This window comes from Monodon monoceros, unplaced genomic scaffold, assembly GCF_005190385.1.
Source record: "Monodon monoceros isolate NGI ecotype Baffin Bay Population unplaced genomic scaffold, NGI_Narwhal_1 Contig4285_ctg1, whole genome shotgun sequence".
Taxonomy (NCBI): Eukaryota; Metazoa; Chordata; class Mammalia; order Artiodactyla; family Monodontidae; genus Monodon; species Monodon monoceros.
Window position 1 is genome coordinate 282,322 of NW_021700178.1, and position 22,642 is coordinate 304,963.

General features: G+C 39.8%; 1 protein-coding gene across 1 annotated transcript in view; it reads left to right on the forward strand.

Annotated features, from left to right (window-relative positions):
* The window catches only part of LOC114885747 (cilia- and flagella-associated protein 53-like), a 66,932-nt gene extending 46,839 nt beyond the window's left edge, over positions 1 to 20,093 (forward strand). The window contains exons 6-8 of the mRNA XM_029206037.1: positions 7,895 to 8,111; positions 9,715 to 9,817; positions 19,680 to 20,093. Coding sequence (XP_029061870.1) covers positions 7,895 to 8,111; positions 9,715 to 9,817; positions 19,680 to 19,893 — 534 coding nt within the window. The 3' untranslated portion in view covers positions 19,894 to 20,093. The remainder of the gene's footprint in view (positions 1 to 7,894; positions 8,112 to 9,714; positions 9,818 to 19,679) is intronic.
* Positions 20,094 to 22,642: the final 2,549 nt, after the last annotated feature.

Consider the following 22,642-nt stretch of genomic DNA (forward strand, 5'->3'; position numbering starts at 1 on the left):
GGGAACACAGCACTGAGAATTCCCTGACCATGGGGTCTAGGCAGGTCAGTCAGGCTAGAGGTGCCTCATTGTGGCTCATATAGTTTAGAATACATTGTTTGGCTTGCCATAAAGGTGAAATGATGTCTAATGCTGCCAGGCAGTCAGCAGGGGACTTATAGATTTTCAAGGGTTTTTATAGAGGCAAGGGTCGTGAGGCAAGCAGTTAGCTATTTCAGGAAAATAGTACTCTGTAGAGTCTTCTGGGTTGATCTACTGGAGGCGTTTTTGCATCTTGGCCTTGAGGTTAACAGTCACTGTCACCGAACTGCACTTGGGTCGGCTCGCCCAACACATGCAGCAAAGCCAATCTACTGACACGGGATTGTGGTGAAGGAAAATACAGTGTTTATTTGTAGGGCACCAATCAAGGATAACAGGTGGCTCATGCTCAAAAGACCTAAATTCCCTGATGGCTTTCAAGGATGAGTTTTTAAAGACAAAGTGAGGGAGAGGGTCATGGGTAACATGATCAGCTCGTACACAGTTTTCTGACTGGTGGGTGGTGAGGCAACAGGATGATGTTTCGGGAACCTAAATCATCAAGTCTTCTGGCTCCCCACAGTTGGGGGTCTCTCCTATAGTAGGGGGTCTATGTGCTGGTGGTCAGGATCTGGTGGGGTGCTGGTGTCTATAAAAACAATTCAAGAGTGTGGATCAGATTGCTATCTGGATCCCTCAGGGAGGAACCACAGTCCTCTGACTCTGTTTTATGGCTGACTTATTGTTTAAGTTACTATTACTTTTCTTGCTTGACTGCTTTTTCTTTGTTTCTGCATTACCCCGATTCTCTAATTATTAACTTATTGAGCCTGGTCTTTAAAACTCAAGAGGACGAGGAAACCAAAGCTTTTCCTACAAAAAAGAAGCAGGGGACACAGAGAGCTCTGTGACCGGGAAGGTCCCATAGGGTCCTGCTTGGTTTCAACAGCCTTGAGGTTAACAGTCACCACAGTCATCACCCCCTGGTGTGGAGGGGATCTGGGAGACAAAAGTCCCAACGTCCAATGAGGTTGGGGCACGTTGTCTCCCTCTTTGTTCTATTGGGTTGTTGTGTTGTCACCTGAGGTGCAGTCATGTCCAGCAGTGAGCCCTTGGTCTGGGGCTATGTTCTCTGCGGAGCTAGTGTGCTTCGGGGTGGCAGAGGCTAGCTTACACTAGCCTTACACTAGCCTCTTCCCAGGTGGAGAGTCATGAAGGGTAGGAATGGCTGGTTGGTGTTAAGTTCTGAGTATAAATGCTAGAGGCCTGACTCAGGACGAAACTACAAGTATGCGCTCTACTACTAGTTGAGCAGATTCAGTGAACTCCATGGGGTCATCAGGGGCATACCTTGCAAAGGAACACTTGGTGTCCATGACCAAGCTTTGTGGGGACTCTAACCACAATGTGTATAGATTCTGGGCACAATGATAGGCTAGTCCTAGGGACATTTTGTGGATGGCAGCTTTGTAATCCAGAGATCACCCCATTAAAACTATAGTAAGATCATTAGAGCATGAACTTGCCAGCCAGAGGAGTCTGATTTGGTTACATTGAGATGGCCGTTCTGCCTGGGATATAATTTGAGGCATGGTCTAAAAGGGAGTGACTCACTTAAGCATCGCTTCTACTGGCACCATTTAATGTAGAGGGAGGTGAACTCTGGGTCAGAATCCATGCCTGCTGGCAAACTGGCAGAAACTCTTCTAACAGGGCCTGCCAGCGCCGGGTGCTCTGCTATCCAGTTGCGCCCCTGGCTGGTTTTGTTCCAGCGTATCTCCTGAGACATGGTTAGGCCTGAGGGGTCTACTGGTAATCCTATTACCCATGCTGTACACAGTAAGAGTAATAGGCACATCTAAGATCATTTACATTTGACTGACTTGCAGAGGCCTCCTTTGGGGCCAGCAATCTGGATACTGACCAAAGGTGGGGTATAGTTGCTTTGGAGCATGAGCTCATTTACCTCTTCATCTAAAGTTAGGTAGGGACCCAGCCCACATCTGCTGATAGAGGCTGCTAGATCCCAGGGTCCTTTTTGGATTTCATTTCCTAATGTGGTTGACAACCACTAGGTTGAGGGCCACTTTTCCTCTCTCTGAGATCCACACAGTTCAGCTAGTGGGTCCTGGAGCTATAATTTCAATCTCCAGCAAAATTTGTGATGAATTTGTTTTAATTAACCAGCCTTTGTAACCCAAATAATGAGTCGTAGCTGGTGGCCCTAGATTCGTGACTGATACTGAGTCATCTTCTGGGTCAATAAAATCTGTATAATCATGATTCTAAGGAATTTGGTAGGAATTTGTCCTCTCAGGCTTTCAATTATAAGAGGATCATATTGCACAATCTTCCCTTGACTGGGTTGCCAGCGTGTGGAAGGCAGAGAGACAATGGAATAATCAGAATGGTAAGGGGAGTATTCACCTGGTGAGTGGATGTGAGTGGCATCCTCTCTAATGTCAAAGGATTGGGGGTTCCCTTTTAGTACTAACAGGGGAGTCTTTGGAGGAGACTGGTAGTACGTGTGGTGGTGTTTAGAGACATGAAGCTGGGAATTAAGTAGTATTAGAGCCTGGGGCCAAATTTCTGTCCATTTGGGGGACAACACAGTGTATAAGAGCTTGAGGAGTATATCTATGCATAGGCCATTGTGTCTTTCTGTAAGTCCAGCTGCTTGAGGCTGGTAAGCTAAGTAGAATTCCACAAGATTCCGTATTCTAGAGCCCATGACGGAACAACTTGGGAGGTGAAATGGGTACCTTGATCTGAATCTACTCTTGGTGGGGCAAAGGGGATGAGCACATACTTGATTAAGAAGGAGGTCACATAATGGGAAGCAGCCAGCAGACATCCACTGAAGGTATGGATGATGGTGTTTGCATACCTATTAGATCTTGTGGAGGGCAACAGCAGCCTGATAAACTCCATATGCCATCTGAAGTAGAGTCTGTCGCTTGGGGCATGTGTCCCCACCAAGCATCTTTCCAGAGTTTTGTTCGGGAGCAAAGGAAGCAATTATCTACCACCACTTTGGCTAGAGCTGGAGTAAAGGGCATACACCTGTATGCCCAGTCAGTAAGTGCTGTCACTCCCCTATGGCCTGATATAATATGGGCCCACTCTGCTAGTGAGTATGGCACTGAGGAATAGTTGTGTCCAGGCTCGCTTTTGGTACTCCGGGAGGGGGCTCATACATGTAATTTAGATGAGTCTGTAATGTTACTATATGCTTCTGGTGTTTGCTGTGTGTGTGTGTGCAGAGACGAATGACCCTAATCGGCATGTGTGAGTTGGCTATTTCTTTCCAAATGGAGGCACCCCAGATGGGCTTTCCCTGAATCATGAAATTATCCTTTTGCCATTGTCCAGACTAGACTGTGAATCCATTGGCTACCTCCCAGGAGTGAGGGAAAAGTATGTGCCCTTAGAAATCTCATTTTTATGATCTGTCGTAGATCAAGGTACACTGCCTCTAACTCTGCCAGTTGGACCGAGTCAAGAAAGCTGTCCTATACTAGGGATGTGCCATGGCCTATGTGTACAATGGTGGTGCTGCCAATGGTGAAGAATACCAACTCCCTTTCCATGTCAGATTTTGTTTGCAAGGAAGGGCCTCCCCAAACTACTAGATGGGCTGGCATGAGGGTGCCACTAGTTGCACCTCAATGTCAGTGAGCAAGGGGCTGGGCATGGGGAAACCACTTTCCTGTAATTTGGAAAGACCCTTGATATCAGATTTAGCCCTTTTCTGAAGGTGCTATTTCCATTTTAACAGTGAGGCCTCAGTGGCCGTGCCGAGCCTCTGCCAGGTTGAACCCCTCACAAAGTGGAGGAACATGGCCTTGTAATTTGTGGGGGGGACTCCCTGTAAGAAGAATTATCTGGATCTGGGGTCAATTAGGGCCTCTTCAGGATTGGAGGTGAAATCTAGGTCATCTGGGTTGCTCTGTTCAAAGAAGTGATAGATCCATTGACCCATACCAGTCTTACAGAGAGGGAGTCAGGCCTCATCTAGTGTTTTCCATTGGCTTTGAACCTTTGTGGTAATAACCGCAGTAGAAGGGTGATCTCAGTGCCAAGCGTTAAAAATCCAAGTAAACAGGGGAAGGGATTCTCTTTCTATACCTTTAGGGCTAGTGCCTTTGGGTTTGGACTCTCCCTGGTCATTGGAAGCCTCAATTATGGTGTTTCCCTTTTCCCACATGGAAGGCTAGAGGTTGCCCAGAGTTGGGTATTTCCCTTCCCCCAGGTCAGTGAGGCTCTGATAAAACCCCAGCAGGTTAGACTCTGGTTAAATACTTTCTCCTGAGGCCAAACCTTATTAAGAAGAATAGAATGCTCTGGTGTATTTCAGAATGGTTCATTTTCCCCTCCCCTTGCCATAAGCATGAGGGGATTTTTCTCTGATATTTACTGTAGAACCTGAGGTAAGGTTTTGTGAGTTTACAGGAGGTAAAACTCACAAACGTGTGGGGTCCCCCTGGATGATTGGGTCCCCTTAGAGTTTTTAACTCAGAGCAGTCCACACTGAGCCTCCAGCCAATCTCATTGTGTTTTCAATTTGCATTTCCAAAATAGCTAATGATGTTGACCAACTTTTAATGTGCTTATTTGCCATCTGTATATCCTCTTCAACCAAATGTCTTCTGATATCTTTTGCCCATTTTCTAACTGGATTGCTTATTTGATTTTTCCCTTTCTTTCTTTCTCTTTCTTTCTTTCTTACTATTTTTGATATTGAGCTTTTTCTTCTCAATTGGATATTTTTTTCTTAAATTCTTAACAGCTTCATTACGGTATCATTCATAAAACATACAATTCACCCATTTAAAGTGTACATTTCAATGGATTTTAGTGCAACCATCACCACAGTTGATTTTAGAACATTTTTATTATCCCACTTTCCCTCTTCCCCTCCCTCCACCCCCAATCCTAAGCAACTACTAATAGTCTGTCTCTATTGATTCCCTATTCTGGACTTTCATATGAATGAAATCATATATTATGGGATCTTCTGACTGGCTTCTTTCACTCAGCATAATGTTTTCAAGGCTTATCCATGTTGTAACCTGTATGAGTAGTTTACGCCTTTATACGGCTGAATAATATGTCAGTGTATGGATATACCACATTTTGTTCATACATTTGTCAGTTGATGGGCATTTGAGTTGTTTCTACTTTTTTGCTATTATGAATAATGCTTATGTGAACATTCATATGTGAATTTTTGTTTGGACATATATTTTTGTTTCTCTTGGGCATATACCTAGGAGTAGAATTACTGACTCTATGTTTAAGCTTGTGAGTGATCACCAAATTGTTTTTCAAAGTGGCTTCACTGTTTTACATTCTCACATACTTAGGAGGGTTCTGATTTTTCCCCATGCTTGTTAACATTTGTTATTGTCTGTCTTTTTTATTTTAAACATCCTAGTTTGTCTAAAGTAGTATGTTACTGTGGTTTTCATTTGCATTTCCCTAATGAGTAAAAACGTTGAGCCTCTTTTTCTGTGCATATTGGCCATTTATATATCTTCCTTGGAGTAATCTATCTAAAGGCTACTGAAGTCTTAAGAAGTATATTCAAGTTATTTGCCCAGTTTTTAACTGGGTTGTCTTTTTATTATTGAGTTGTAGGAGCTCTTTTTATGTTCTAGACACAAATCCCTTATCACGTAAGTGATCTGTAAATATTTTTCTCATTCTGTGGGTTGCCTTTTCACTCTTGATGGTGTCCCTTGAAGTACAAGAGTTTTAAATTTTGATGAAGTAAAATTTATCTATATTTTCTGTCGTTGCTTGTGCTTTTTGGTGTCATATCTAAAACACTCTTATTACACCAAGGTCATGAAGATGTCCTGTTTTCTTCTTAAAGTTTTATAGTTTTAGCTCTTACATTTAGGCCTTTGATCCATTTTTTTTAAAGATTTTTTTGATGTGGAGCATTTTTAAAGTCTTTATTGAATTTGTTATAATATTATTTCTGTTTTATGTTTTGGTTTTTGGGCCGCGAGGCATGTGGGATCTTAGCTCCCTGACCAGGGATTGAACCCACACCCCCTGCATGGGAAGGTGAAGTCTTAACCACTGGACTGCCAGAGAAGTACCTGCCTTTGATCCATTTTGAGTTAACTTTTGTATATGGTATGAGGTAGAGGCCTAACTTCATTCTTTTGCATGTGGATATCCAGTTGTCCCAGCACCATTTGTTGAAGAGACTATTTTTCCTCTATTGAATTGTCTTGGCACTATGTCAAAAATCAATTGACAGTAAATGTGAGGGTTTATTTTGGACTCTCAGTTCTATTCCATTAATCTATATATCCATTCCTAGGCCAATATCATGTCTTGATCACTATAGATTTGTAGTAAGTTTGAAATCAGGAAATGTGAATTTTCCAACTTTGTTCTTCATTTTCAAATTGTTTTGGCTATTCCAGCTCCCTTGAATTTCCATTTGAATTTAGGATCAGCTTGTCAATTTCTGCAAAGAAACCAACTGGGATTTTGATAGGGATTATTTTGAACTTATAGACCAATTTGGGGATAATTGCCATTTTAACAATATTGTCTTCTGATCCATGAACATCGGATACTTTCCATTTATTTAGGTCTTCTTTAATTTTTTTCAGTAATGCTTCTTAGTTTTCAGAGTATAAGGTTTGCACTTCTTTTGTTAAATTATTCCCCGAAGTATGAAACTATGTATACAAGCCATTCTGAGGGTGCAGCTACACCCTCAGATCTTGCTAGTTCTACCTCAAATCTGTGATATTCTCAAAAGAGATCACAGATTGGATCAAACAGCACAAATATAATACCATGAAAGACAGAAGGCAACTGAAATTACCTGTGTTATAAAGCCTAGTTCACAGCCTTAGCTGCACAGTCAAATCACCTGGGGAACTTAAAAGCTATTCATTAGATAGGAATCTCGAGGGGTGAGACTTAGTACTTTTTAAAGCTCCCCAGGTGATTTCAAAGTGTAGCTAAGATTGACATTTGCTGTTGTAAATTATCAACTAACTCATCTTCTAGTCAGAGACAGTGCTGTAATAATAGTAGTGACTTATTTTATCAGGTTGATATTTCATCTACCTAAATTAAAATAAAGTTGTATAATTGAAAATTATTTGGGAACTTCTTTGAGAAACAATTTGAGAAAGTATTTGAATTACTATTTGAACTGTTCAAAAATGTGTTATAAAACATTTCAAACAGTTGCAAAGAATAGTACAATGAACCCCCATGCGTCAATTTCCTAACTTCAACAACCATCAACCAATAGCTCTTCTTGTTTCATCTGTCCCTCCCACCCATTTTCCACTGTCACCCGAATTTTTTAAAAAATAAATTTATTTATTTATTTTTGGCTGCATTGGGTCTTCGTTGCTGCACGTGGGCTTTCTCTAGTTGCAGCAAGCGGGGGCTACTCTTCGTTGTGGCGTGCGAGTTTCTCATTGCAGTGGCTTCTCGTTGCGGAGCACAGGCTCTAGGTGCGTGGGCTTCAGTAGTTGTGGCATGTGGGCTCAGTAGTTGTGGCTTGCAGGCTCTAGAGCACAGGCTCCATATCTGTGGCGCATGGGCTTAGTTGCTCCATGACATGTGGGATCTTCCCGGACCAGGAATCGAACCCATGTCCCCTGCATTGGCAGGCGGATTCTTAACCACTGCGCCACCAGGGAAGCCCCACCCCGAACATTTTTAAGTAAACCCTAGAAATAATATTTTACAATATCTGTAAATGTTTCAGTATGTAATTCTGAAATATTGGAATTGTAGCTCTAAAAGATTATTTTAAAACTTATCCTCTATATCGTTATTGCACCTAAAAGTTTTAACAACATGAGGTAATTTTTATGTTATGTAGGAAGATATGATAAGAGAACAGAAGATATATCATCAGTACTTGGCACAGCGGCGTGAGGAAGAAAAAGCTCAGGAGAAAGAACTGGACAGAATGTTAGAGAAAGAGAAGGAAAAGAAGTTTGCTGAGAAGGACAAGGAGCTGAGACTTGAAAAGGAGGCAAGAAAACAACTTTTGAATGAGGTCATGTATGCAAGAAAACTGCAAGTTCAAGAAAAGTGTAAGGAAATGAATTATAATTATATTATATTTGGGCCTTAATTCAATTTAAGTAGCAACCAAAATATTTATTAAATAAGTATTATGTGTGAAATACTATGAAGAATGTAAAAAGGATTAAGGCAAGATCGCTGCTTTGCAGGGACCTTACCTAATTGAATACTTGAATATCTTTCTGCAGGTGTCTCCATACGTCCATACCTGCATGCCTTTGCTTGGGTAGTTTTCTCTCCCTATGATACTTTTGATCTTGAGAAATCCTGGACATCCTTCAAGGCCAGCTCAAATATCTCATTCCTTGAGAGGCCCTCTGTGTTCCTCTATTCATAATAAATCTTCTTTCTGGGGTTCTCACCATTGCTTGTTCACATCTCTTAGCATACCACTGAATTCCCTCAGCTTCAGTGCTTGGTCACAGAAGGAAATATTTGTTGAGAGGATTTCTATACCCAGATGTAAACATTTACTAGTAGGGTACTATGGACTTCACACTAGCTGTCTTTGCAAGAGAAAGCTCATCTTGGTTCCACTGATTAATTCTCCACTCCAGGAATTATAATGGCAGTTGAAAATTGTTAAGCCAGTATTAGATGGAGTTTTAAGAAATGAAAAGAAAGCTTCTATGATAAAATGATTTCTGTATTGTCCCATGATAAATGTTTTAGAATATATTGAGAAAACATGGAAAATTTAAGTATTTGGAACTATTTATAAACAAGGAAATAAAATCAACCATAATGCACCACCCAGGAATAGCTACTGTTCACAACTTCCTGTATTTCCTTCGAGTATTTTTTATTATATATGTCATTTCCCCTCACAAATTAGGATCTTGTTGTATATATTTTTTTACAGCCTGCATTTCCCACTTATCATTAACATTTTTCCAGGTTATTTTTCTTCAATTGTAAGATTTGTAATGCTGCCTAGAAATCCATTATAAAAATGGACCATAATTTATTTTACCTAAACACAGCTAATGGACCTTCAGCTTGTTTTGAATCTTTTTCCTCCTGTGTTAGCATTGGAGGTTACTGTCTCTGTACATAGGTTTTTTGGCTCATATATGATTAAGATAAATTCCTGTAAATGGATTTGGGACCAAAGATATGTACATTTTAGATGTATATTGCCTGGTTTTATTTATTCTTTTGTGAACTCTGCTCTCTTTGTCATTTTTTTACCTACTGGGTTGTTTAAGTTTTCCTTATTTAATTTATAAGAGACTTACATACTGTTTTTCCAATACTTATTTTGTAATAAATAAAGTCGCCTGTTAATATAAATGGCAATAGAACTGTTTGTCCTCAAGAAGAGAAAGGTGAGAAGTGTTCAAACAGTGGTAATCTGGTATGAAAAAGGCTGGTCATAGATTTCAATGACAAATGATTAAGAGAAAATCTCTGTAGATTGCAGCACATATGAATCTAAACCCTATTCTTTCCTTAAAGGAGATGACTACTTCTACCTTATTAAGCTAAGATCCAGCCCAGTGATTCTAAGCTCTGCCTTTCTAAAGACAATATGGCATCGATGCCCCGAAAGATGTCAGCAAGGCTTTTCTGAAAAAGTCATTCAGCAAAAATTACTTTTGTCTTTCTTAGTGCAACGCAAAGCAAAAGAACAGGAAGAACGTGCTATGGAACAGGAACGCATAAATGAAGGTCTTAAAGAGCTTAACCGTGAAGAGAGGGAGGATTTTACAAGGTATGATTTTGTTTTCTTTATTATTACTAACTAACCAAAAATAGGAGATTTTTAGCATAGAGGACAATGTGCCATAATTCATGTATTATTGATGTTATTTTACATCAGTCTTATGTTTGTCCTAAAAGCTCAATTCAGTTTATAAAATTTCATATAAAAATAAGCAACAACCATTTTGGTAAAATTAAATTCTGTACATTGTGTAATTCTGATTATACACATTAGGTATTAAACTAGATAAACATCTTAAAAAATAAAACAAATTAGAAACATTTTTTATAAAGCAGGCACCAACCCTAAATCATAATGAAATAAGTTTTTATCCCCATGAAATAAACCCGGAAATACAGCATGACCTAATTAGTTAGATTAACAGAAATGGCTTATGGGGTTATGATTCCATGCAAATGTCCCAGGAAGATTTTTTGTAGCCTTGCTGAGCTGGAAAACTGAAGTGCTCTGGGTGCTTTGAGATGTACCACTTCCCTCCTCAGGCAAGTGTCCCTCTGATCACCATAATCAGGCTCAGGTAGAGAAAATTGGCTGATGCCTCCTTGCAGCCTTTCACAGATCATAGCAGTCCCTTCCCACTGATGACTATGACACCCAATTCAGGTGACCAGTGTGGTGGAGAAAGAGGACCTGGCTCCTCTAATTACTGGTCACCCTCCCTGTCCCTAGGGCCTATTCCCCGGCTCACCCATATTTGGTGCATAGAAATAAGCTCTCTTCTTTATAGGAAGAGTATGGTTTATATACCTGAGCCTATTGTTACTTTGGGGGCACTACCAACAATATCTGGCCGACCCTACTGACTTCCTCTACTTGTTCTACTCTGGAGGTCCTTCCTTCTCACTTTTGAAAAGTCTGTTGTTGGAGATGCGAAGGGAATTTAATGAATAACAACTCTCTTCCCTGCCCAACTTTTATTTTTTTCTTATTTTAACATCTTTATTGGAGTATAATTGCTTTCCAATGGTGTGTTACTTTCTGCTATATCATAAAGTGAATCCGCTCTACGTATACATATATCCCCACATCCCCTCCCTCTTGTGTCTCCCCCCCACCCTCCCTATCCCACCCCTCTAGATGCTCACAGAGCACCTAGCTGATCTCCCTGTGCTATGCAGTTGCTTCCCACTACCTGTTTTACATTTCGTAGTGTATGTATGTCCATGCCACTCTCTCACTTCATCCCAGCTTACCCTTCCCCCTCCCCGTGTCCTCAAGTCCATTATCTACGTCTGCATCTTTATTCCTGTCCTGCCCCTAGGTTCTACTTCACTCTGTATGACAGACTCTGGGTCCATCCACGTCACTACAAATAACTCAATTTCGTTTCTTTTTATGGCTGAGTAATATTCCATTGTATATATGTGCCACAACTTCTTTATCCATTCATCTGTCGATGGACACTTAGGTTGCTTCCATGTCCTGGCTATTGCAAATAGTGCTGCAATGAACATTGTGGTACATGAGTCTATTTTCTCTTTTTTCAGTTTTGCTTCAGAATGTATTTATTTAGGTTTATAAAATATTAAATATATTTATAATATATGTAAATATATATTTTTAAATCTGAAATTCAAATTTAACCCAGTGCCCTGTTTTTTTTTAACACCTTTATTGGAGTATAATCGCGTTACAATGGTGTGTTAGTTTCTGCTGTATAACAAAGTGAACCAGCTATACATAAACACACATCCCCATATCTCCTCCCTCTTGCGTCTCCCTCCCACCCTCCCTATCCCACCCCTCTAGGTGGTCACAAAGCACGGAGCTGATCTCCCTGTGCTATGCGGCTGCTTCCCACTAGCTATCTATTTTACATTTGCTAGCGTATATATGTCCAGTCCACTCTCTTACTTCATCCCAGCTTACCCTTCCCCCTCCCTGTGTCCTCAAGTCCATTCTCTACGTCTGTGTCTTTATTCCTGTCCTGCCCCTAGGTTCTTCAGAAACCCCCCTTTTTTTTTTTTAGATTCCATATCTTGTGTTAGCATATGGTATTTGTTTTTTTTTTTACATCTTTATTGGAGTATAATTGCTTTACAATGGTGTGTTAGTTTCTGCTTTATAACGAAGTGAATCAGTTATACATATACATATGTTCCCATATATCTTCGCTCTTGCATCTCCCTCCCTCCCACCCTCCCTACCCCACCCCTCCAGGCACTCACAAAGCACCGAGCTGATCTCCCTGTGCTATGCGGCTGCTTCCCACTAGCTATCTACCTTACATTTGGTAGTGTATATATGTCCATGCCTATCTCTCGCTTTGTCACAGCTTACCCTTCCCCCTCCCCATATCCTCAAGTCCATTCTCTAGTAGGTCTGTGTCTTTATTCCTGTGTTATCCCTAGGTTCTTCATGACATTTTTTTCTTAGATTCCATATATATGTGTTAGCATAAGGTATTTGTCTTTCTCTTTCTGACTTACTTCACTCTGTATGACAGACTCTAGGTCCATCCACCTCACTACAAATAACTCAATTTCTTTTCTTTTTATGGCTGAGTAATATTCCATTGTATATATGTGCCACATCTTCTTTATCCATTCATCTGTCGATGGACACTGAGGTTGCTTCCATGTCCTGGCTATTGTAAATAGAGTTGCAGTGAACATTTTGGTACATGACTCTTTTTGAATTATGGTTTTCTCAGTGTATATACCCAGTAGTGGGATTGCTGGGTCATATGGTAGTTCTATTTTTAGTTTTTTAAGGAACCTCCATACTGTTCTCCATAGTGGCTGTATCAATTTACATTCCCACCAACAGTGCAAGAGGGTTCCCTTTTCTCCACACATTCTCCAGCATTTATTGTTTGTAGATTTTTTGATGATGGCCATTCTGACTGGTGTGAGGTGATACCTCATTGTAGTTTTGGTTTGCATGTCTCTAATAATTAGTGATGTTGAGCATCCTTTCATGTGTTTGTTGGCAATCTGTATATCTTCTTTGGAGAAAGGTCTATTTAGGTCTTCTGCCCATTTTTGGATTGGGTTGTTTGTTTCTTTGATATTGAGTTGCATGAGCTGCTTGTAAATTTTAGAGGTTAATCTTTTGTCAGTTACTTCATTTGCAAATATTTTCTCCCATTGTGAGGGCTGTCCTTTTGTCTTGTTTATGTTTTCGTTTGCTGTGCAAAAGCTTTTAAGTTTCATTAGGTCCCATTTGTTTATTTTTGTTTCTATTTCCATGTCTCTAGGAGGTGGGTCAAAAAGGATCTTGCTGTGATTTATGTCCTAGAGTGTTCTGCCTATGTTTTCCTCTAAGAGTTTTACAGTGTCTGCCCTTACATTGAGATCTTTAATCCATTTTGAGTTTATTTTTGTGGATAGTGTTAGGGAGTGTTCTAATTTCATTCTTTTACATGTAGCTGTCTAGATTTCCCAGCACCACTTCTTGAAGAGGCTGTCTTTTCTCCACTGTATATTCTTGCCTCCTTTATCAAAAATAAGGTGACCATATGTGCATGTGTTTATCTCTGGGCTTTCCATCCTGTTCCATTGATCTATATTTCTGTTTTTTTGCCAGTACCATATTGTCTTGATTACTGTAGCTTTGTAGTATAGTCTGAAGTCAGGGAGCCTGATTCCTCCAGCTCCATTTTTCTTTACAAGATTGCTTTGGCTATTTGGGGTCTTTCGTGTTTCCATACAAATTGTGAAATATTTTGTTCTAGTTCTGTGAAAATGTCAGTGGTACTTTGATAGGGATTGCATTGAATCTGTAGATTGCTTTGGGTAGTAGAGTCATTTGCACAATATTGATTCTTCCAATCCAAGAACATGGTATATCTCTCCACCTGTTTGTATCATCTTTAATTTCTTTCATCAGTGTCTTATAGTTTTCTGTATACAGGTCTTTTGTCTCCTTAGGTAGGTTTATTCCTAGATATTTTATTCTTTTGTTGCAGTGGTAAATGGGAGTGTTTCCTTAATTTCTCTTTCTGCTTTTTCATCACTAGTGTATAGGATTGCAAGAGATTTCTGTGCATTAATTTTGTATCCTGCTGCTTTACCAAATTCATTAATTAGCGCTAGTAGTTTTCTGGTAGCATCTTTAGGATTCTCTATGTATAGTATCATGTCATCTGCAAACAGTGACAGCTTTACTTCTTTTCCGATTTGGATTCCTTTTATTTCTTTTTCTTCTCTGATTGCTGTGGCTAAAACTTCCAAAACAATGTTGAATAATAGTGGTGAGAGTGGACAAACTTGTCTTCTTCCTGATCTTGGAGGAAATGCTTTCAGTTTTTCACCATTGAGAACTGTGTTGGCTGTGGGTTTGTCATATATGACCTTTATTATGTTGAGGTAAGTTCCCTCTATGCCTAGTTTCTGGAGGGTTTTTATCATAAATGGGTGTTGGATTTTGTCAAAAGCTTATTCTGCATCTACTGAGAGGATCATATGAATTTTCTCCTTCAGTTTGTTAATATGGTGTATCACATTGATTGATTTGCGTATATTGAAGAATCCTTGCATTCCTGGGATAGGCCCCACTTGATCATGATGTATGATCCTTTTAATGTGCTGTTGGATTCTGTTTACTAGTATTTTGTTGAGGATTTTTGCATCTATGTTCATCAGTGATATTGGCCTGTAGTTTTCTTTCTTTGTGACATCTTTGTCTAGTTTTGGTATCAGGGTGATGGTGGCCCTTAGAATAAGTATGGGAGTGTTCCTCCCTCTGCTATATTTGGAAGAGTTTGAGAAGGATAGGTGTTAGCTCTTCTCTAAATGTTTGATAGAATTTGCCTGTGGAGCCATCTGGTCCTGGACTTTTGTTTGTTGGAAGATTTTTAATCACAGTTTCAATTTCAGTGCTTGTGTTTGGTCTGTTCATATTTTCTATTTCTTCCTGGTTCAGTCTCCAAAGGTTGTGCTTTTCTACGAATGTGTCCATTTCTTCCAGGTTGTCCATTTTATTGGCATATAGTTGCTTGTAGTAATCTCTCATGATCCTTTGTATTTCTGCAGTGTCAGTTGTTACTTCTCCTTTTTCGTTTCTAATTCTGTTGATTTGAGTCTTCTCCCTTTTTATCTTGATGAGTCTGGCTAATGGTTTATCAATTTTCTTTATCTTCTCAAAGAACCAGCTTTTAGTTTTATTGATCTTTGCTATTGTTTCCTTCATTTCTTTTTCATTTATTTCTGATCTGACGTTTATGATTTCTTTCCTTCTGCTACCTTTGGGTTTTTTTTGTTCTTTTTTCTCTGATTGTTTTAGGTGTAAGTTTATGTTGTTTATTTGAGATGTTTCTTGTTTCTTGAGGTAGGATTGTATTGCTCTAAACTTCCCTCTTAGAGCTGCTTTTGCTGCATCCCATAGGTTTTGGGTCATCGTGTTTTCATTGTCATTTGTCTCTAGGTATTTTTTGATTACCTCTTTGATTTCTTCAGTGATCTCTTGGTTATTAAGTAGTGTATTGTTTGGTCTCCATGTGTTTGTATCTTTTACAGATTTTTTCCTGTAATTGATATCTAGTCTCATAGTGTGTGGTCAGAAAAGATTCTTGATAAGATTTCAATTTTTTTAATTTACCAAAGCTGATTTGTGTCCCAAGATATGATCTGTCCTAGATAATGTTCCATGAGCACTTGAGAAGAAAGTGTATTCTGTTGTTTTTGGATGGAGTGTTGTATAAATATCAATTAAGTCCATCTTGTTTAATGTATCATTTCATGCTTGTGTTTCCTTATTTATTTTCATTTTGGATGATCTGTCCATTAGTGAAAGTGGGGTGTTAAAGTCACCTACTTTGCTTGTGTTACTGTCGATTTCCCCTTTTATGGCTGTTAGTATTTGCCTTATGTATTGAGGTGCTCCTATGTTGGGTACATAAATACTTAAAATTGTTATATCTTCTTCTTGGTTTGATCCCTTAATCATTATGTAGTGTCCTTCTTTGCCTCTTGTAATAGTCTTTATTTTAAAGTCTATATTTTCTGATAATAAGACTTGCTAATCCAGCTTTCTTTTGATTTTCATTTTCATGGAATATCTTTTTCCATCCCCTCACTTTCATTCTGTATGTGTCCCTAGGTCTGAAGTGGGTCTCTTGTAGACAGCATATGGGTCTTGTTTCTGTATCCATTCAGCCAATCTATGTCTTTTGGTTGGAGCATTTAATACATTTACATTTTAGGTAGTTATCGATATGTATGTTCCTATTACCATTTTGCTAATTGTTTTGGGTTTGTTATTGTAGGTCTTTTCCTTCTCTTGTGTTTTCTGCCTAGGGAAGTTCCTTTAGTATTTGTTGTAAAGCTGGTTTGGTGGTGCTGAATTCTCTTAGGTTTTTCTTGTCTGTAAAGGTTTTATTTTCTCTGTCGAATCTGAATGAGATCTTTGCTGGATAGAGTAATCTTGGTTGTAGGTTTTTCCCTTTCATCACTTTAAATACGTCCTGCCACTCCCTTCTGGCTTGCAGAGTTTCTGCTGAAAGATCAGGTGTTAACCTTATGGGGATTCCCTTGTATGTTATTTGTTACTTTTCCCTTGCTGCTTTTAATATTTTTTCTTTGTATTTAATTTTTGATAGTTTGATTAATATGTGTCTTGGCATGTTTCTCCTTGGATTTATCCTGTATAGGACTCTCTGTGCTTCCTGGACTTGATTGGCTATTTCCTTTCCCATGTTAGGGAAGTTTTCAACTATAATCTCTTCAAATATTTTCTCAGTCCCTTTCTTTTTGTCTTCTTCTTCTGGGACCCCTATAATACAAATGTTGGTGCATTTAATGTTGTCCCAGAGATCTCTGAGACTGTCCTCAATTCTTTTCATTCTTTTTTCTTTATTCTGCTCTGCAGTAGTTATTTCCAGTATTTTATCTTCCAGGTCACTTATCCGTTCTTCTGCCTCAGTTATTGTGCTATTGATCCCTTCTAGAGTATTTTTAATTTCATTTATTGTGTTGTTCATCATTGTTTGTTTGGTCTTTATTTCTTCTAGGTCCTTCTTAAATGTTACTTTTATTTTCTCCTTCTATTTCCAAGATTTTGGATCATCTTTATTATCATTACTCTGAATTCTTTTTCAGGTAGACTGCCTATTTTCTCTTCATTGTTTTGGTCGGGTGGGTTTTTTCCTTGCTCCTTCATCTGCTGTGTATTTCTCTGTCTTCTCATTTTGCTTAACTTACTGTGTTTGGGGTCTCCTTTTCACAGGCTGCAGGTTCGTAGTTCCCATTGTTTTTGGTGTCTGTCCGCAGTGCCTAAGGTTGGTTCAGTGGGTTGTAGGCCTCCTGGTGGAGGGGTTGGTGTCTGTGTTCTGGTTGATGAGGCTGGATCTTGTCTTCCTGGTGGGCAGGACTGCATCCGATGGTGTGTTTTGGGGTGTTTGTAACCTTATTATGATTTTAGGCAGCCTCTCTACTAATGGGTGGGGTTGTGTTCTGTCTTGCTAGTTGTTTGGCATTGGGTGTCCAGCCCTTGAGGTTGCTGGTCATTGAGTGGAGCTGGGTCTTAGCGTTGAGATGGAGATCTCTGGGAGAGCTCTCGCCAATTGATATTACGTGGGGCCGGGAGGTCTCTGGTGGACCAATGTCCTGAACTTGGCTCTCCCACCTCAGAGGTTCAGGCCGAACACCCGGCAGGAGCACCAGGACCCTGTTAGCCACACAGCAGCTGTGCAAACTTGGGCAGCCTATTTTATTCTCCAGGCCTCAGTTTCTCCATCTCCAAACTTCTGGACCTCCACACTCCAGAGGCCCTCCTTTCAACGTGCTGCCTCTCCCCTTCTGTGCAGGTCCTAAGCCCCTGCCCAACTTTTGAATCAACTGAGAAATAAGAAAAGTAGTGTGAGCAGAAGGTATTACAGTTACCTACTGGTGTATAACAACTCACTCCCAAATTTGTGGTTTAAAGTGAGTTATGATTATGTCTCATGATTCTGTGGTTGACAAGGCTCAGCTGGGCGGTTCTTGCTTGGGGTCTCTCATGTGGTTCAAGTCAGATGCTGGCTGGGGCTACATTCATGTGAAGGCTCAGCTGGAATGCACACCTAAGATACCTATTCATATAGCTTGTAGCATGTACTGACTGTGCCTGGGGATCTCATCTGGTATTACCAGCCGGAACACGTACATGTGGCCTCTCCGTGTGGCTTGGGGTTCTTACAGTGTGGTAGCTGGTTTTGAGAGGGATAGTTCCAACATCAAGCATTCCAAGAGACAGGAAGAGTAAGCTGCCAGGCCAATTAAGGACTACATCTAGGACTGCTATAGCATCACTTCTGTCATATTCTATTGGCCATAAAAAGCAGCCACACAGGGCTTCCCAGGTGGCGCAGTGGTTGGGAGTCCGCCTGTCGATGCAGGGGACACGGGTTCGTGCCCTGGTCCGGGAAGATCCCACATGCCGCAGAGCGGCTGGGCCCGTGAGCCATGGCCGCTGGGCCTGCGCATCCGGAGCCTGTGCTCCGTAACGGGAGGCCACGGCAGTGAGAGGCCCACGTACCACAAAAAAAAAAAAAAAAAAAAAAGCAGCCACAGGGCCCATCTAGATTCAGTGGGATGGAGAAATAAGCTCCACCTCTTGATAGGGGAGTAGAGGTTCACATTGCAGAAGAGCATATGGGAGGGGGCGATATCACTGTGGCAGTCTTTGGAAAATGGAATCTGCCACACAGAGGCGTATGCATGCTGTAATCTCTATTTCTGATAAAGTCTTATATTAATAATGTGGCTTATAGATTGTAAAATGGTAAAACTGCTATGGAAAACAATATGAAGTTTCCTCAAAAAATTAAAATTAGAAATACCATATGATCCAGTAATCCCACTTCTGGGTATAAATCCAAAATAAATGAAAGCAGGACCTTAAAGGGATGTTTGTATACTTGTGTTCATAGCAGCACTATTCACAGTAGCCAAGGTGGAAATAACCCAAATATCCATTAACAGGTGAATGGATAAACAAAGTGTGGTATGTACATACAGTTGAATATTATTCAGCTTTAAAACGGAAGGAAATCCTGTCAGATACTACAGCATGGATGAACCTTGAGGACGTGCTAAGTAAAATAAACCCAGTCACAAAAAGACAGATGCTGTATGATCTCACTTACTTGAGGTACCTAGAATAGTCAAATTCATAAAGACAGCAAGTAGAATGGTGGTTACTGAGGGCTGGTGGGAGGGGACAGAAAAGAGTTGTTGTTTAATGGGTATAGAGTTTCAGATTTGCAAGACGAAAAGTTCTGGAGATCTGCTTCACAACAATGTGAATATACTTAACACTACTGAACTGTACACTTAAAAATGGTTAAGATGGTAAATTTTACATTATGTGTTTTTTACCACAGTAAAAAAAAATCACTATAAATTTTTAAATGTGGCTTATATATTTTAACTGTGGCTTATATATGGAGGAAATCATCTAGTTAATACTGAACAGAATGAGTCAAACTTACCCACCCGGTCACCAGCAACCCACCCAGTCACCAGCAGTGCCAGACCACTGCAGGCCTCCCCTGCAGGGAGAATATGCCCCCTTTGATATAGAAAGAGGACAAGAAATAGGCAGAACAACTTGTTCCATTTTACCTTCTTCCTTGGAGGGGAGTAAGAGGGGATGGAGAGAGGCCAAGGGCTCTCTCCACATAGCAGTCAATATTTTGAATGAAGAAGAGACATTCCCTCGCTAAAATCAATTTTTGTTCTAAGGTTGTCTTAATTATTATTGGGTAATAAACACATTATTGAATTTTTCATCTATTTCTTCCCCACTCACCCTGATTTTAATGGGAATTTTAATTTGACTTTGAAAATTACATTTTAAGTGTAATGGTCTACATAAATCCAAATACTTACTTTGACAGTTTTATACTTTGACATTTCTGATACCTTAGACGCTCCAGTTTAGCCCAGGAGTACAGGAAGCAACTTCAGATGCAAATGTGCTCCCAACAGCAGGCCCGTGAAGCGGAGAAGGAGGAGGAACGTCGAGAGTTTGAAGCAGGGATGACAGCAGAGAAGAATTTCCAGGACAAGATCCAGGAGATCCTGTCCACCCATCAAGTGCTGCCCCAAAGTATTCATCCCATGCGGAGAGCATCGCCCTGATAAACTTCCACCATAGCTTCATAAACGTCAACCTAGCTTTTCTCAGTCCTTTACTATTTTAAACTATAGCATGCCTGTATATCCCTTTTAACTCATGGATAAACTGTTCTTTTATACTGAGTTTGCATAATTATATGCCACGAAAGTTCCTTCTTACAGATTAAACTGTTCCTTTTTGAGATTTCATAGACTGACAAATCTGAATGATCTACTTCCTATCACACAGTTATTTTCCTTATTTATCTCCATGCCTCCCTTTCTTGTTCATTTATTAATAGCTTCACTTTCTTCCATCCATCTGCCAATATGCCCATTTCCTCTTGCCTCCTTTCTCTTCTCTCTCACAGATATCATTCACAATATTAGCAGGGCATTTTTGCAGGCGGAGCTGGGACCATCAGCCACTTTCATTAACCTGCTTATTCAGTCATTAAACAAATGTTTACTGAGTGCCTTTCGTGTGCCAGCACCATTCTGGATCCTGAGACTTCAGCAAGAACAAAGCAAGCCCCTTGCTCTCATGGAGATTACATCCTAGTGGAGGAAACCAGGTAGGTGTTAAGTGCTATAGGCAAGAAGTGGCAGGAGTGCTATTTTATTTTATATGTGATAGTCAGAATAGATCTCTTAGAGCAGCTGATATGTGAATGAACCAGCCATGTGGCTATCTGGGGGGAAGACATCCCAGGCAGAAGAAAGAGCCAGTGCAAGGGCCTTGGGGCAGAAGTCTGCTTAGTGCATATGAGGCTTTGCATTTGTGCTGGAGTAGAGTGAGGAGAGAGTGGTAGAAGACTAATTGGAAAGGTAGTGGGGCCAGATGATGTAAGGCCTTGGAACCAGGGTAAAGACTGGCTTTTACTTCTATAGGAAGCTGTTATAGGGTTTTGAGCAGAGGAGCAACGTGATACGATGTAAGAGGCTTGCTGGCTACCATGTAGAGAATAGACTTCAAGGAGACAAGAAACAAGGATTCAGTTAAGAAGTGATCACAATATCCCAGGTTAGGGGTGATGGTAGTGTGGTAGCCAGCCTCCAAGATGACCCCTAATAATTCTCGATGTAGAGAATGTACACACAGAAGTATGTGTTTATGCCCTTGTATAGTCCCCTTCCACCCTGAATCTTGGACACTATGTAAAATGTGTGCATATACTGGTTAAAAAAGAAAGGTAGAAAGAAATCGACATGTTCATATTCCTAAAGTTCAGCATTATAATTATTTCTACTTGTTTGAAAAGTTCCCTCCAAGGCTTTTTTTATATGGATACTCATTTTTACATTGTAAATACTCTGCCATGTTTCTTCACCTATCACATTTACAAATGGCTACATAATAGTCTACTGTTTGTCCTATAATTTATTAAACATTAGACTTTGAGTTTATTTCAAATTTGTCACTATTACAAATTTTTCTATACAACATTTATTTGAATTGTTTCCTTAGAGTCATGCAGTTCCCTGGAGTGGGATTTTTGGGTCAAAGGGGTTAAACATTTATTTACTTTTGCTTTCAAGCACCACATTTGCAAAAGAAGTTTTTAGAGTTGCAGACTCTTTAGGGAAATATTTTCAGGGCCAGTTGGTATTCTCCCTGAAGGTTTAAAATGTATTTAAGCAAATTGTTTGCTAGGATCTCTGAGAGGTTTTTTCTTTAACCTTTCTACCCATTCATCCACTCTTAACCTCAGCTCTGGGAATCTAGCTCCTCCTTTGGATCCTTTCGAGCCTCCCTGTGGCCAACATTAATCTCTAATCGAAAAGTGGGAGTGGGAGTCTTGGCCACAAAAAAAAGAAAAAAAAAGTCTATCATTGAAGTTTTGTTGAAAATCAACTGACCGTTAATATAAGGATTCATTTCCAGACATGCTACTCTGTTCCATTAATTTGTCTGTCCTTACACCAACACAAAACTGTAGTGATGATCACTGTAGCCTTTAATAAGGCTTGAAGTTGGTAGTGTAAGGCATCCAATGTTGTTCTCTTTTTTTCCTGCCCAAAATTGTTTTGTCTATTCTAGTTTCTTTAAATTTCCATATAATCGTTAGGGTCATCTTGTCAATTTCTACAAAGATGCCTACTGAGATTTTGATAGAGATTGCATTGTATCTATAGATCAATCTGGGGAGAACTGCCATCTTAACAATAATGAGTTTTCCAACCCATGAAGAAGATCTATCTCCCCATCCACTGAGGTCATGTTTAAATTTTTAAGCAATATTTTATGGTTTTCAGTGTGTAGGACTTGTGCTTCTTTTGTTCAACTTATTCCTAAGTGTTTCTCTTCAATGCTATTACAAACAGAATTGTTTTCTCAAATTCATTTTTGGATTTTTCATTGTTAATGTATAGCAATGTGACTGATTTTTGTATATTGAACTTGTATCCTGTGACCTTGCTAAACTCACTTATTAGTTCTTGTAGGGTTTTTTTGTTTTTTCTTTTTTGAGATTGTGTAGGATTTCCTACATTCAGGATCATGTCATTTGCAAATAAAGACAGTTTATTTCTTTCCAATTTGGATGCCTGTTGTTTCTTTTTCTTTCTTTAACTGCACTGGTTAGTGCAATATCAAGTATGATATTGAATAGAATTAGAAAGCATAGACATTCTTGACTTCTCCCCAGTTTTAAGGGAAAACGCTCATTCTTTAACCATTAAGTATGATGTTATCTGTAGGTTTCTCATAGATGCCCTTTACCATGGTGAGGATGTTCCCTTCTCTTCCTGTTTTATTGAGAGTCTGTATATA